The sequence below is a fragment of the Ammospiza nelsoni genome, chromosome 3 (genome assembly GCF_027579445.1).
Source record: "Ammospiza nelsoni isolate bAmmNel1 chromosome 3, bAmmNel1.pri, whole genome shotgun sequence".
In the NCBI taxonomy this organism is placed as follows: domain Eukaryota; kingdom Metazoa; phylum Chordata; class Aves; order Passeriformes; family Passerellidae; genus Ammospiza; species Ammospiza nelsoni.
Genome location: NC_080635.1, coordinates 84,918,507 through 84,934,157, shown reverse-complemented (window position 1 = coordinate 84,934,157; position 15,651 = coordinate 84,918,507). Strand labels below are relative to the sequence as shown.

At 37.6% G+C, this 15,651-nt stretch overlaps 1 protein-coding gene across 5 annotated transcripts in view; it reads right to left on the bottom strand.

The window, feature by feature from the left end:
* FBXO25 (F-box protein 25) overlaps positions 1-15,651 on the bottom strand; it is a 31,256-nt gene that overhangs the window by 1,971 nt on the left and 13,634 nt on the right. For 3 of the 5 annotated variants that reach the window (XM_059468944.1, XM_059468947.1, XM_059468945.1), the window contains exons 5-10: positions 14,532-14,624; positions 11,022-11,115; positions 10,107-10,291; positions 8,039-8,221; positions 5,739-5,882; positions 1,744-1,770 (exon numbers count right to left, since the gene is read on the bottom strand). In XM_059468944.1, coding sequence (XP_059324927.1) covers positions 1,744-1,770; positions 5,739-5,882; positions 8,039-8,221; positions 10,107-10,291; positions 11,022-11,115; positions 14,532-14,624 — 726 coding nt within the window. The remainder of the gene's footprint in view (positions 1-1,743; positions 1,771-5,738; positions 5,883-8,038; positions 8,222-10,106; positions 10,292-11,021; positions 11,116-14,531; positions 14,625-15,651) is intronic. The other 2 variants (XM_059468946.1, XM_059468948.1) reach the window with 1 other exon arrangement.

Genomic DNA, 15,651 nt, shown 5'->3' with positions numbered 1-15,651 from the left:
TTTCCACCAATGCTGGTGAATGCACCATGTGAGGCAAGAAAACTAGATAAATACATGACAAACAGATCACAGACTACCATGGTCCTCATTGCTTTTGTTTCCATAGGAAAAGAAATTACATGCCATTCTGTTAATAGAAGGAAAGAATCTCTAAGTCATTATTTTTCTCACTGCCACATTCCCACCCAAAGTCTTTGCAGCACCAAAGTGCACCAGGTGAAATACATTCTAAATACTGCTCAGCTTTGCCAGTGAAAATTGTTACTCAATAGATTTATTATCTGTGTTTTTCCAGTAAGTCTATGGAGGACTACAAGAATACACCAGGTGCTATCACCTCCTCATCCTCCCACCCTTTTAAATAATTGCTTTAACATCACCTGAGAAACAGATTCATGACAGAGGGAAAGACAAACATACACCTAAAAAAGAGACCCAGGTAGAACTGCCTACTGGGGGAATCTGCAGATGAGAAAGAACAGATGACCAAGACCAAAATCAGAAGTGTTAAACTTAACACTTTCATGTTGAGATGACATCTGCAAGGAAGAGCTGCACCACTCCTGAAAACACTCTTAAAGGTAGCTGCTAATGGACTATTATCTTCTCTACCCATTGCCATGTCAATGTCATGTCATTACTTTCCTAGTTTCCAGAAAAAAACACCATCAGAATAATAATTCTGGGAAACAAGGTAGGGATTATCCTCTTTCTTATCTGTACTCCTGAATATTTTAAACTGAGTTTGTAACATGCTGCTTTCTCTGCACATAATTATAAAAGCATTTTTGAAAGTTCTACCCAGCTGGGAAATACAGGTGCAACAAAAATCTCAGAGAACAGTTACTGGTGGTTTTAGTTATTGAAAACTAAATAAGTTTTACAGTGAAAAAAGTGATGAGGACTGAAAAAAAGAATCACAACTTTCTTGTAATTATGAGTACTCATCATTTCAAGAGAAATACATTTTCATGGGAATAATAAACTAAATAATAAAAACACTCAATAAAGTGTTAAAATCATTTGATTTCACAGTTTCAAAGCTAAAGCAGACTTATTTCAAAGTAAGAAGAGAATTCCCCAGGAGGAGTGTTTACTGGCAAATGTAGTTGTTTTCCTCAAAATCTACCATAGCTAGACATTAAGAAGCTCTGTAAAAGTATTTTCACCATTTATTCTTTCAGAAGGCAACAATATAATTGCTTCCCTTGACTATCTCAGTCACATGCAGCTTGTTTTGGGGAATTTCTTTTCAGAGAAATTCTCCATAAAAGTAAATATGACTATAGGATTCCAAGTGCAATAAAATCAATTTTAGTACCTTGGTATGAAAGTTATCTGAGGTGCATGTTACTCTTCAGATTTAAGTACTGAATTAAATACATCAGGGAATGCAGGAAAGAGTTTATAATAACACTGAATGCAGAGAAACCTATTTCTTAGCAAAATCTGTCTGATCCCACTGACACCTATGCTCATTAGAAATTGAATTATGGCTCTAGTTTAAAAGGCATTAGGAGGGAATATGGCAATAATAAAAGACAAAATGATGAAAAGCTGAGATGAGAAGTCATCACTACCTTTATCTAAAAGGGAACAAGAAACAAACTATTCCTGCTGCTGAACTGATGTGCAGAAAGAAAAATCAAAACAAAGAGCAAGAGACAATTAGAAAGGAACACATTATTCACTTTGACATTATGGAACAGTCAGCAATGAAAACAGATGAGACACAAGAAATACCTGGAGTAACAAAGCAAGGTGGTAGTCCTTTGAAATCGTGAAGAAGGAAGGAGAGCCATAAAGTAAAAGAAGCAGAGTTAAGGTTTATTTAAGCAAAGGTTGATAAGCCATTTAGAAAAAGTCTTTTATTCTTGTGGCAAACCACAAGCAGCTTTGTGGAAACCAAAATCAGCACAAGCTGCAAGACAACAAAAACTAAGTGTTATGCAAAGTGATTACACTGTTTTCATAAAGCCCTGGAAACTGAAAGAAGAAAAGATATTTCAGCTTCTGTGGCCACATCTGAGATAATTGAAAAGTATTACTAAGTAAGCTCAGGAAAATAAAAGAACCTGCCACAATTGCAATGGTGCCTAGTGGAATAGAGGAAATAGTATAAATGAAAGCACTCAGAGGTATCACACAATAATTAGTCATTATTTTTGCAATATTGAAATTATGTGGGTTTTTTCAGTTTCATCACGGACAAATCCTTTAGCAAGAAGTAATTTTGAAAACAGATGTTCAATATGAAAATTTTCCTATGACCCCCTCCTAACACAGAGTACAAAAGCCACTGTACTTCCAACAAAGAACTTGGGAGACTTCTACATGCTATATATACATTGACTTGGGTTACAGATTTTAGACAAGTAAAGGAATACACATGCCTCTTCCTGAAAAACTCCTCAAGACTTGTAAAAAACCCACTATGATCATTATATGTATACTGAAAAAGTGAAAAAGTAATTTCCCTACTTCATCAGTTCAATAGGTAATTCAATTCAGCAGCCATCAGTCCCTTCTTTTGCAAGGCCTTCTTTGAAAAGAACACCAAACAGAGGGCTCCAAGAATTTCCTGGGAGTAGCCCTTGCACATTGTCAGCAATTACATTATATTATCCATTTCATAAATTGCTGAAAATTCTTCTCATCACTAGCTAGGCCTGTGTTTTTGGGCTGTTTGAGACCCTTGTCTCAAATAGAAACTCCTACCTCCCAGCACAATTTACTTGCATCAAGGATGGCCCTTAGTGTAAATAATTCCCCTAAGCAGTCTCATGCTTATGCACCACTTCTGTCCCCAAAAACAATTTATGGAGAGCAGTCACGTTCCTTGTTAGCACAACTGAGTTAAGAGAAATTAATCATTCCTAGACTTCATGCCCTGATTGCTTTAGCACTTTTTTCTCTGCAACTATTCCAACATTTCACTTTGCTCTTTAATGAAGGAAGAAAAATAAAAATAGATCCCTTATGAAGAAAAGTTCAGCTCTGCCTGAAGTTCTTCTGAATAACCTTGGAAACAAAAGTTGCCTGACTTCTCAATTATACCATTAAATGAGGAAACAAAATTTTTACATATTATTAGCTATCTCAGGAATACAGGCTTCCATTTGTTTCAAGATTCAAACACTTGTTACTCTTCCTCTGCAGTAATTGTGATTTCTCTTTTAAAATTTGGATTTGGTGGTAGTGTTTTTGTTGTTTTTTGCTTTGTTTATTTTGGATTTTTCTGGCCATGCATTAGAGATATAATTGTATATCAAGCACTCATATACTCATATTTAGTTTAACAATCTTTCTAATCAAGGATGATACTGAAGCTTGAATAAATTTTTAAAGCCTGACAAAAGTTCTGATTAAGGAGTATTTTCACCTAGAACAGGATTTACTTAGAATTAATAAAGTAGCTCCTGTCCCTTTGCCCCTCATCCCTGCTTTATTTCTCACCTCTCTTTAGCAAGCTTGGGGAAGGATACAGACACAAGTGTCTGAAAAAAAAAGGCAGCACTACTTTTTTCCCATATAACTGAGTGACCAGCACTACTTGACCCCCCCACACTGCCCTGTAAAAAGAGGGACAGTATTTCAGATGAACAATTCACTTGTGCCAATTATGCATAAATCAATTCATTTAACAATCCACTTCAGCCTGATCATCATTTATTTTAAGACAGAGACAAGGCTGAGATGCCAAGACTAGAGAAGGAATACTGTAATATAGGCTCACAGAATGATCAGGCTGGGAGGCACTCAGGAGGTCTCCAGCCCAGCCTCCTGCTCAAAGGCCAGACCAGGCTGCTCTGAGCTTCATCCAGTGAGTTCCTGAACACATCCAAGGATGGAAACTGCATCAGCTCTGTGGTCAAACTGTTCCCTTGCTTGGCTGTCCTCAGGGCAGGCTCTTATGTCCCCTGAAGCAGTCTTCTCCACCACTCCTCACATGGCCAGTCCTCCAGCTCCCTGATTGTATGACCCTCACCTGAACTTCACCCAGCTTATCAGTATCTCCCTTCTGCTGGCGGCCTCATGGCTGCAGCATCCCAGATGGTCTAATGAGTGCTGCATGAAAAGGGATAATGGCTTTCCTCAACCTGCTGACTGTGCTCTTGTTGAAACAGCTGATCCCAAACACCTGCTCCAATATTTTTGTGCAGAAGGACACAGCCAATCTATAACTGCACTGCCACTACAAGAGCAGCCCGAATTGCCAGGATGAGGCAGCACTGGAATGGTGATCTAGGAGGTACTGCTCATCAGTCCAAAGTACCTTTAGATCTTCCTGTGCTGTATCTCAAAGGATTTAGAAGTCCAAAATGAACCCTATTATTCCAGCAGTACATTGGAACATTCCTGTCACCTTGACTGCTATAACCTACTACTGGAATACTACTGCAACCTGCACAGGTTCACTGCCTCCTACTGTCCCACCATCTCCAAAGTTAAACACTTCATTCCAAACACATTCAAAGTAATTCCTAATATTAGAGACTTGTACTTTTCTATTATATTAAGATCAAAATGAGAGAAATTTAGTGTGGAAAGCATTAACTCTACACAGTGATGGCAGGCAATCCAGAGAAATCTGCTACCACAAATACCCACCTAAATGCACCTGTGTACTTACCTTTGAAATTTCCCCTTTCAGAGAGAAGATTTATCCTACATATTGAGCTACATGCTAAAGACTTATTCCACTGCAATGAAAGCTCTTAGTCATTCTTGACACAGATCCTTCAGAAGATGCCCAGGCTTTTCACAGTAGAAGCCAATTTGGGCTACCTGCTTTCCTATTATTAACTTTGCAAAGCATTACTACCTGGAAGGACTCCCATGATATCAAAAATACTCAACTTCAAGATCACATCATTAAGGAACACGCTATTTCTAGCGGGATTTAGCTTATCCTGTTAAACAGCCTAGGTTTTTTGAAGGAAAATTTAAAAGCCTCACACTAACATACAACTTCTCATAAAAATCACAGAAAGATGACACAAGAGCAACTAACTTATGTTGATTAGAATATGAGTAATATGAGTATTTTCCAAGATTTCTCAAACATTTCTTGCTCTTTGCTGTCCACTTGACACTACCCTTATCTGATCTTTCAGCTGTAAAATTAAGGAAGCCTCTGTTACAGTGCAACACAGAAAAAAGCAGGATTAGGTAATAACACACATTAAAGAAGAGAATGCCCTACTGAAATTAAAACCATCCTGTAAGACAACATATGCTTCATGGCAAATCTCAAAGCCAGGGTAAAACACGCTCTGGATCAAGTTTTAAACATTCCTCCAAGCTTCATATGGGACAGAAGCAAAAATACAAAAGTACAGAGCTCTACACCAATGTGTAGGAAAATATGTAGTAATTACTTCTCATTAGACATAAATTGATTACCATGGCATCATTAAAAACACTAACTTCAGACTAGTCCCTCACAATTTTCTTTAAGATCAAATTAATAAAAATAGAGTAACTCTTTCCACATGGCACTTTTCATTGCAATTCTAAGTATTGAGGTTATCAGATACCAAGAAATAAGAAGGCAAGCTTAAGAACAACTTTAGAATTTAACAGAGATTTTATATGGAAGTTATATATATTATTTTGAAGTTAGATATTATCCAATCACCTTTCACACTGATAAGATGACCATAATATTTTTCCTTACAGATGATTACCAGTAGCTGTTTGAACTTATTTCTGATTACCTGTTCCAAAGCTCTTACCTTCCAAAACAGAATACTACAGTGTCGACAGAAATGCAAGGTGTCCCCGTACTGTTCCTTTATTGGGTAATATTTCTGAAGTGCAAAGTACATCAGCTTCCAGTCAATGTGACCTTTCTCTGATGGAATCAAATGCCTACAAAACTAGACATAAAATTAATATCTTCCTTTAAAATTGTTGTAGTCAATTCAGGCAAAGGACATGGGAAGGTGGGGGGAAGGTGGGTAACTGAAGTTTTGTAACTAGAATTCTTTGAAGTCAATATTATGACATCATACATCTCTGCAAAGCAGTAACAGAGATCTGGCCACAAAAAAGATGGAAGGCAAAGACTAAAAATAGGAGAGTGCATATTTGCCAAGAAAAACTAGGCCATACACAGCTGATCTAATTCTACTGTCTCAAAATTATTCTAATTATAGTCAAGAAGCATTTAACAAAACAGTATTTAGAGCTGTAAGCAATTAATTTTATTCTTTTAAAAAACCCAAACCACTCAGAAATGAGATTTAAAAACATGATTGTGCATTTCAGAGGGTGGTTTTCTGTTAAAAAACCATTATGAATTTAAATAAAGCTCTTTCTTTAATTCTAAAAGCATATACATGTTTATTTTTCACATTTGGTTGTGATCTTTCTAAAAGAATAGCAACAATTAGTGATTGATGTACTTCTTGAGGACTTAATCTGCATGTAAAGATTAGCTGCTGCACTACAGCTATTCCTCCCCAGCTTGAGAGACAGACAAGGTTTATTAAGTATGTATTACAAAAGACTTCTGTTCCACTCAGTGTGGATTAATGCTAATACATTGAAGGCTTTCCTCATTCAGAAGACAATTCCTGAATGGGGAGAGAATAGAAATGTCTTTCTGATTTCAGATACACTTTATTTTGTTTCATAATGGCTCTCATTTTTCTTCCAAAAATGCTCTTCAGATATCAATTATGTTTTAATGGTTGTTTCAATGGCTCAACAAACACACTGCAGGGGACAGAAAACACCAACCTCATGTGATTCTGTGGCTTATTAAGCAGTACAATTTTAAGGAGAAGCTGAATTTGATAAGGGAATATCATTAAATAATAACTTAGTAAGAAATTGAATGTGAACATTCAGGAACATACTGGAAACACTACTTCATGGGGCACAGGGACAGCTAATTACACTGAAACCCTTCAGCATCCTTCTCCCTGCATTACCCTAGTATAAGAAGTTCCTCTCTAACCAGTTTTGTCACTGTTCAATAGAGCTCACCTCATCTACCCTCAAAATCCACTCAACTGCTACACAAGCTTAAATTTGTTATCCTTGTAACTTCACCTTGAATTCTTCTAGGCTGCTTCTGAAGATGGGTTTTCAGTTTGCTTCTGTTTTTTTCCACAGTTAATTCTAAAACCTTTCATCTCACACCAAAAAAAAATCTTATTTGGGTCAATGGTGCATGAGTTAATCAAGCTTCAGTTCTGTCTTCTCCATTACAATAATACTTAATCTGGTAGTCACCAAGCAACTTCAACCTGCCAGATTTAAGAAGGGACACTTTGGCTTCCTCCAGTACAGAAGGTACTAGATTTCAGAAGTTCTTCCTCCAGCTCTGGTGAGGTACCTTCCACTTTCTTAGGCTTATTTTCACCTAGTTTGATTTTTCTCCAGCATTTATTACCATCAGAAAATGAAGACAGTTCTGGAGTCATTCCGAGATTAATGCTCTTTATGAGGAAGTGACAGGAAACTACTGCTTCTCTCTCTTTTATTAATTTCAAAACTTTTGTTCTTATCTCCTTAGCAAAGATTCAAGTTGGCTTCTCCAGAATTTTCATAGCTTAAAAGTTGGAGGAACCTGTCTGCCTACCTTAGTTGGTAAAGCAAGCTCTATTTCAGAAGAAGGGTTTAGAGGTTTCCTCTACAACCCTGGCCAGGCAGTTTTCTAAAAAGCCCACCCTGCCATCATTGTGCAGTAATCCTGAATATTCTCTGTATCTGGGGCTTGATTCCTCCTAAATATTGCATTCAGTATGTCTGCAAGTTTAAGATAACTACTGAGCTGTTTCCTTGCATTCACTTTCAAAAACAATGCATTCACTTTCAAAAATAATGCAAGGAAACAGCCCAGTAGTTACCCTAAACTCACAGACATACTGAATTGAACACTTAGGAGGAATCAAGCCCCACATACAGAGTACTCATGATTATGGCACAATGATACACTTATATCTCAAAAAGGGCAAGTTCATGCTCCATTATTACTATATGATATCAAAAAAGCTACATTTGTATAAATAACAGAGTTTATTACCTGCTTTTCTGCAAAATGGTACTGGCAGAGTTTTTTCCACAACTGCCTGTCTTCACTAAGCATGTACAAAGTTGGGGTCACTTGACCCAGAGTAATAATGTCCCAGCCATCAGAGAACCTGTACAAGATGTTATTCAGCATATGGAGAGGGAGATCGCTAAGTGTAAGTCCATTGTTGACTTGCTGGAAATAAGAGTTGAAGACTTTTAGCTACAAAAACATGACAGTATAAAGTATAAATAACATTCTTTACTTTAGAGGTATCTTAGGTCTTTGTTTACTTTTTTCAAATCATTGAGTAAAATCTATGGTTAATGCTTGCCTACAATTATTCTCTAACTGCTGTTGAAAATTTACATTAATGCACAGAAAAAGCAACAAACTGTAAGCTTTATAATTCATAGCTTTCCTACTGTTAAAATAAACATATCATTAATCCATTATTTGAATTTCAAATAATTTTTGAAACAATTCTGTTTTCTCAAAATAATATTATGCAGTCTTGAAAACTATAATGTAGTCAATTCCATTGATAGTGTGCTAAAGCCTTGACTATAAGAAAGGCATGAACTGATTATTTCAAACTTGTTGAATCACTATAGTGTCTCAATTTTTATTAACACACAAAACACATATCAACTTGCCTTAAGCCAACTCAAGTACAGAATAGAATATAGAATACAGGATTGAAGACCAGAGATACAAAATGAAAGCATTTTGGAAGTTAGAGGCAGAAGAGAGTGGGATATTTTCTGAAGCTTAGAGAAAGTTCTCCCTTATTTATAAATGAGATGTGCAGAGGTGGCAGAGGAGAGCACTGAGAACATTTTCATTAGGATTATACACCTCTGTGAGCTGCAGTGGGTAAGCAGCAGCACAGCTGTGACAGGACTATAGCTGGAGCCCACAGTGGCAGGTGGCAGAGGCCCAGCAGGCTGGAGGCCGTGTCCCAGCTGGCACGGAGGGAGCAGGGGCAGCTGCCAGCCCCAGGGAGCAGAGCTGCCCTGTCACAAGGTGGTGGCAGCACAGCAGCCCTGCACCCATGGGCTCACATTTCTGTTGCTTCCTTCCCAGCCATTCACCTTGCTTAGAGACCAGAATTTCCATGGAGTCATCTGGTCCAAGCACTGCTGGTGCAGCAGCATTCCTCCTCTGAGGAATGACTGTGTGAGCACTACAGATGCAAGATTCCTCATGGAATCTTCAGCCAGTGTAAAACAGCTCCAAGGGAAGAGTCACACTGGAAGGGAACAAGTGCAGCAGTAACTGCACTGTCTCAGAAGTGTCTGTGCTGTGGTTGCCTGGTGCATGGAAACTGCTGAGACCAGGTTTCTCAGTTCTCCTTTCTATTCCAAAAGTAGCTGGTTTATTCAGATAACCAGCCCACACAGAAAGGACAACTTCAAAATTTCATAGCTGGAAGTCAATAGATAAAACACCTGTATGACTTTATAGAGAGCAATATCTTACAGGATTTCTTCCAGGAGTAACCCAGTCAGATTAAAAAAGTTGTCTGCCTATCATCAGAAGTTTCCACCATAAAACCTTGGAACAGTGCATACCACATGCTTTGAACACAGTCACATGAGGAGAATCCAGATGCTGAAGTCATTATCTTTTTTTTTTTTTTTTAACAAAAGCAACTGTGCTAATGAATAAATCTGTAAAATTGCTACTTGAGTTGATACACCTCCAAAATGTCTTTTAGATTTTTATTTCTTCAGTTGTAGAAAATTTAATTTAGAACTAAAAATTTGGGCTTTTTCCCCATATCTATCTGACAAACCAGAGACAATTTTTTAAAACCTGAGTGGGAAAACCTATCTATAAATCTCTACTACAAAGCAGCAGTACAGACACTGTAGCAGTTTTCACCAGAGAAAAGCTACTAAATCATTAGAAAATTAGGTTGATGCCAGTGAGTTAATTTCACATTACTTCTTCATAAAACAAAACAAGTAAAACTGTTTAAAATGTATTTGAAACTTGGTTCACTTACAAATCCTCATGCAATATTCAACATAATTCTACTCCCCCAAATATTAATTAACATGATTTAATAATGTACCTTGTTCATCTGAAGATTTTTTAATTGTTGTTGCCACAGAAGGATAGTTTCTAATCGGCAAATCCAAATATTGATGTTGCCTACCAACACAGACTTTCCTACTCCCCTAATCAGTATACAGAGAGTAGAACTCAGATCCTGCAGAAGATCCTTGATCAATCGTGGATTATATTGGTCTTCCATTACTGGAAAACAAAACAAACCAAACACAATTTTGGTTGACAGAGTTAATCAAGCTAATAGCTCAAGCTAATCAACACTCCTTTTTCAGATGAATTAATTACAACTCAATTGTTTGTGTACAAATAACTGCCCTAATTCCCACCATGACATTCATTGGTGCTGTTCCTCAGATGCAAGATCAATAATGAACAATTTCACAGGCAAATTTGATGCAAAAATTCATGCTATGCATTTAATAAGCTTAATGCTAAACAGGTAGGTATAAATCCAATTTCTTCAGTTCAAAGCACACAGTATAACATCTTCATTAATGTGGTTACCACAAAAAAGAAAAAAAATCAATATAATGTAATGGCTTTTTCCTAAAATAATCAAAATGTATGTTTTTTGAGTCACAGTACATCATGAAAACTGAAACCCAAAAATTTTATTAGCCTAAAAGCTTCTGCATTTTGTGAAGAGTATGATTTAACAGTAACCAATAGTTTTTGAATAGAATCTAAATGTCACATAATTTCACCAACCTGTTTCAATAGACTTTATTCAATAAGAGAAAATAGCTTATTGCATTCACAGGATGGGAAGTATGAAACCTGGCATAATTAAGAATGCCATTACTATGTCTTACAATGCAAAAATGGTAATAAGACTAACAACAACAAAAAAATCAGTTGATAGCTTAGTTACACCAATTAAATCTGAACTGTTAGATTAAAAATCTTTAGGTCTTACCCTTCTGCACAATTTTGTCCAAAATGTTAAAGTAGTTCTTCTGGGCTGCACCACTCAGTGAAGTTAACTGGGATTTTGCAATTAACTGCAAAAGCTATGACAAAAAATTTAAAGTCAGAAGAATGACAGAAGTAAAGGATGGTTTTAAATGCACATTTAGTGCATACACTCACCTACAACAGCCTGAACTGGCATTTTGTAAAAATACAACTACAGATTTCATAAGAGAAAGTAAGTCACGGGGAAAGGTTTAAGCATTCCTACTGGCATCCTATGAGCAATTTCTGAAGGATGCACACTTTCAAAATACTGTACAAATGCTTATCTCTGGCAAAGCACATGACATACTTTATGAGCTGCAGTGAAACGACAGAGAAAGTCTGTTTTGAGGGCTCACAAATACAAATGTGAACTTGCATGTGGCTGGGTCCTAAAGTCCCTGACAGATCTGGTGGCCAGGAACATCACGCTGAACTGATACCAGCTACCAGAATTACAGCTTCTGAGTGAAAGTATCATACTGATCAAACTGAAGTATGATGGATTTAGTGCACTACTTTCTACTCATGGAGAGGAAATACCCTATTTTGCCTAAACTAGGCAAAACCAACTTCTGTATTAGACCTACATTCAGGTCCCTGGTAGAATACACCACAGCAATCTAATAATGAGCAGTGTACAAACCATATCAGTAACTTTCTCTTAAGTATTATAGTAAGAATCTCCTAGCTGTCCAGAAGTCTGTCTGAAACCAGTGTAAGCAAAAAAAGTGACAAGAATGGTGGCAATGGTTTAGGGCAAAATAATCACAACAGCTTAAGTTCTTGCCTCACATGAATGCTAAGCTATAGCTACTAGCTCCATTCTGGCACATTTGCTTTTACATTTCAGATTCATTAGCTCTTCAACAAAAAAATGTTCTCTTATTATGAGAGACTTTGATGTTGTGACACCATTGCAATGTTTGGAGGTGTGGCACTGAGCTTTGCAATTTGCACTTCATAACAATGAGTTCAGAACAAGTGTTCTCAACACTGGAAAGGGAAAGCATGGAGCAGAAAACAGCACTCCCTACAGAGTGTTCTGGTACAAGGTAGCACCAAGTGTTGGCACAGCAAATGAAAAAGACTAAGCTTGCCAAAAATTATATTGTATCTTCATTTCTCAAACACCAATTTGACACTTCACTCAACAATAATTTTCCTCGGGAGGGAGAAAGAATACACCTGTTCTGTCCCTGATTTAATAATGTTACTTCTGGCTCCTCTGCACCATCTCTGACAAAATATTATGTGCTATGAAAGAAAGAATTGTCCTGACGTATTTAAATACAAGCAATCTAGTCTCAAAAACTGTATAAATAGGTACCAGGATCTCTTTGTTGGATTTTTCAAAGTCTATTAGCTTGATTAATAATTGAGAACATACCTAGAGGTCCCTGGCAGCCTGCCAGTTCAAGCAAGTAGGTACATTTCTCTTGATTAATTAAAAAAAAAATCAGTTATGTTGCTCAGTCTAAAGAGGAAATTAAAGAAACAAATTCCACCTGATTAATTGGAATGAAGATTCCAATTTCAGTGAAAGTTAATATGCAAGGATTAAGACAATTGTAGCAAAAGCAAAGTAGCAGAGCACTAGGATCACACACTGATACATGCAGAGCCATGGCTTATGTTGTCTACTAGAGATTGTAACTTCGAATGATCTCTGTTTGCTCAGAAACATTGGGACAAAACCCACCCACATCAAATTCAGTGTATCCGAACTGAACAGCTGCAAAGTTATCAATACACTACAGCACCAACAAATACAAAAAACTAATTGATCCTACCTTTCCCCCCTCACTGCCTATCCTGAGTCCTGGACAGACAGCAATATTAACTTTTAATAACGAATGACATATTTTTAGTTAGTTGGAGAATCATCTTGATGGTCTGGCATCAAAGAAGAGCTAGGGTAGGGATTGGTCTTTAAAAATAGTAAAAATAGTTCTTGAGTTACACCTTGCTATCAACAAACAGCAACCACCTCAGAGGAACTGGTGCAAAAACATGATCAAAGTTTTGTATTTGCAAAACAATTCTAAATTTTAAACATTCCAAATAAATTCTAAAACATTTAAAGGACTTTAGAAGTCTATCTACTATTTTAAATTCACTCAGATTTCTTAGGGTCTGCTATTAGCAGAATAATGGTTTGGATTGCAAAGCTAAATTTCTGAATTTTAAAGTACTGCTCCTTCCTCAATGATCTTAAGCCTGGTTGACTAAACCAGCTTTTTATATTTCTTGGTCAACAGAAGAAAAACTGGTCAACATGCTTGTGCTGGACTTTGCACCTTGTCTTGATCAACTGTTTTGAGCAACCCAGTTTAGGCACTGCAGCATCTAAAACAAATGCAAAATTCTAGATCTGCATCCCTTTTACCTGCTTGCTATTCAAGTGAGACACCCAAGGTTGACACCATTTATACCAAGTCACCTTTTTTAAGTGGTTTGGTTTTTCCTCTTCCTACTGTGTTCAAGGCTGAAAAGTCTTGGAAAGGATCAAGGCTCTTGATTCTGCTCCCAAAACAGCATTAGAAAGTAATGTTCTAAACCACAACACATACATATACCAAAAACCCCCAAACCCTGCAAGGGGAACAAGCCAGGCAAGTACCCTAACCACTAGCCTGGAAGCAAATCCTTTTTATTTCTACATCTCTTGTTTTTCTGAAAGTACAATACATTGCCTCATCTTCACAGCAATGGGTAGAATGTGTTTTCTCTACAAATAATCCGCAGGCTAGTGGTAAGGCTGTTCTCCTGGTATGTTTGTTTAATTTTGATTTGTGTCTTTTCAAGTTCAGGATGCATTCCAAGAAATACAATATTTGTGAACAGCCCCATCACTGAACAGTCCACTCTAGTCCTGATATGACTCAGATTTTGAGCTTCTCTAGGAGCTGCGACAAGCACTTTACTACCTCATGTTAGATAATAAAACAAACCTGGGCCTAGAACAAGATCAGTATCCCCACAACAGGCATTTCCAAGTGGGCAGCTGGTGAGACATTGAGGTAATTAAGGCTCCAGCCTCAAGTTATAAGGAATATTAACAAAGATAAATGCATAGATATCTTGTCCTGGATTTAAAAAAAACTGCAATGAATCAGAGGACTGGTAAGAAGTTACAGAAGATACAGCTCATAGCAGAATACTTATACATCAAGTATTCTTCTGGAAATTGTTATTTGAAACATATTTGAGATGCAGCAATGTATATTTAAGATTGATAACACTTTACTATTTTTGGTTGTATAGAAATTATTTTACTTTTAAAGAGAGTTCTTTACCCAGACTGATGAACAACTGAAACTACCATTGACGTTTCCCTTTTAAATAACACAGCACACTGGCCATCACCATCCTCCTCAAAGCTACAGGCTTTCAGACAGCCATATAATGAGCTTTCTCCAGAGAAAATTTACTCAATTTTTCTAATATACATATAAAATAAAGAGCTTACTTTGACCACGTAATTGAACCTCCTGATGTCCTGAATCGCACTCGAAAAGTCCAAGCGGTTAAAGGCTTCTCCCAAGGTGCAATAGCCATGTCTCTGAGAAAGGAAAAAACACACTTTAAATGGAAGGAAACAAAGACAAAATTGAGCAAAGCATTCAGAAAAGCACTCTGACATGCAGCTGATGCTAATGGATACCATGCTCCCTGGAAATACAGCGCCTCTGGACTGAAGAGTTATTTGTTCTACAAGAAATTAAATGAAACAAGATACGCTATTTGTAACTATCAGGTATGTAGGCAAGGCCTTCCAATTCATACTAAATGTGCAATCTGGCATCACTGGTATTTGATTTCCCTGGGAATCTACTCCACACTCACAATGCTGGCACTCCCTCATAGCTAGCACAGTTCCCATTTACCCTGCCCAAGGAAGGGCTTGCTTCTACAGCTGTCTGAGCCTACAATTATGAGAATTATTGGATTCACACTTGAGGGTGAGAACATAGCACATTGCTGTGGGATCTCAGCACCTCAGGATGGAGGTGCAGAGTGGCTGAGAACACCCTTGGGGGGCTCGGGAGTCCTGGAATGTTGCCAGAAGTGTCTGGTGGCAGGATTTTGATCCTACACAGGAGATGAGACCTGTATGAGGACTGGGATTAGAGTGTGAAACACAGGATTTAGGATTTTGGTACAGGGGGGTCTAAAGAAGTAAGATGGAGGAATTGGGGCGTGTCCTGTCCTTCTTCTTCTTCTTCTTGGCCTCCATCTTCTGTGGTGATGGTGGCACTTTGGGATTGGTTATTACTAAAAGTGCACCGGTTAATAAGGGTAGAAGGTATTGGGGAAAAATGATAAATATTGTACACGTAACTTCGGGTATAAAGATAAGTGACCGCCCAGGGGCTTGGAGTGTGCCCATGGCTGACTTGCTGTGCAGACCTCTGTCGGGCTGAAAGAAAATCTTTTAGATAAACAATTAATAAACACCAAGACCGAGACGAGATCAGAAGTCTCTCCTCGTCCTTTGAAGCGCCGGGCTCTTCAAGGCCATCCCTGGGCCTTTCCAGGCCACCTAAACAGCACCGAAAACTTACACATTGCTTCTGGGATCAGAAGAA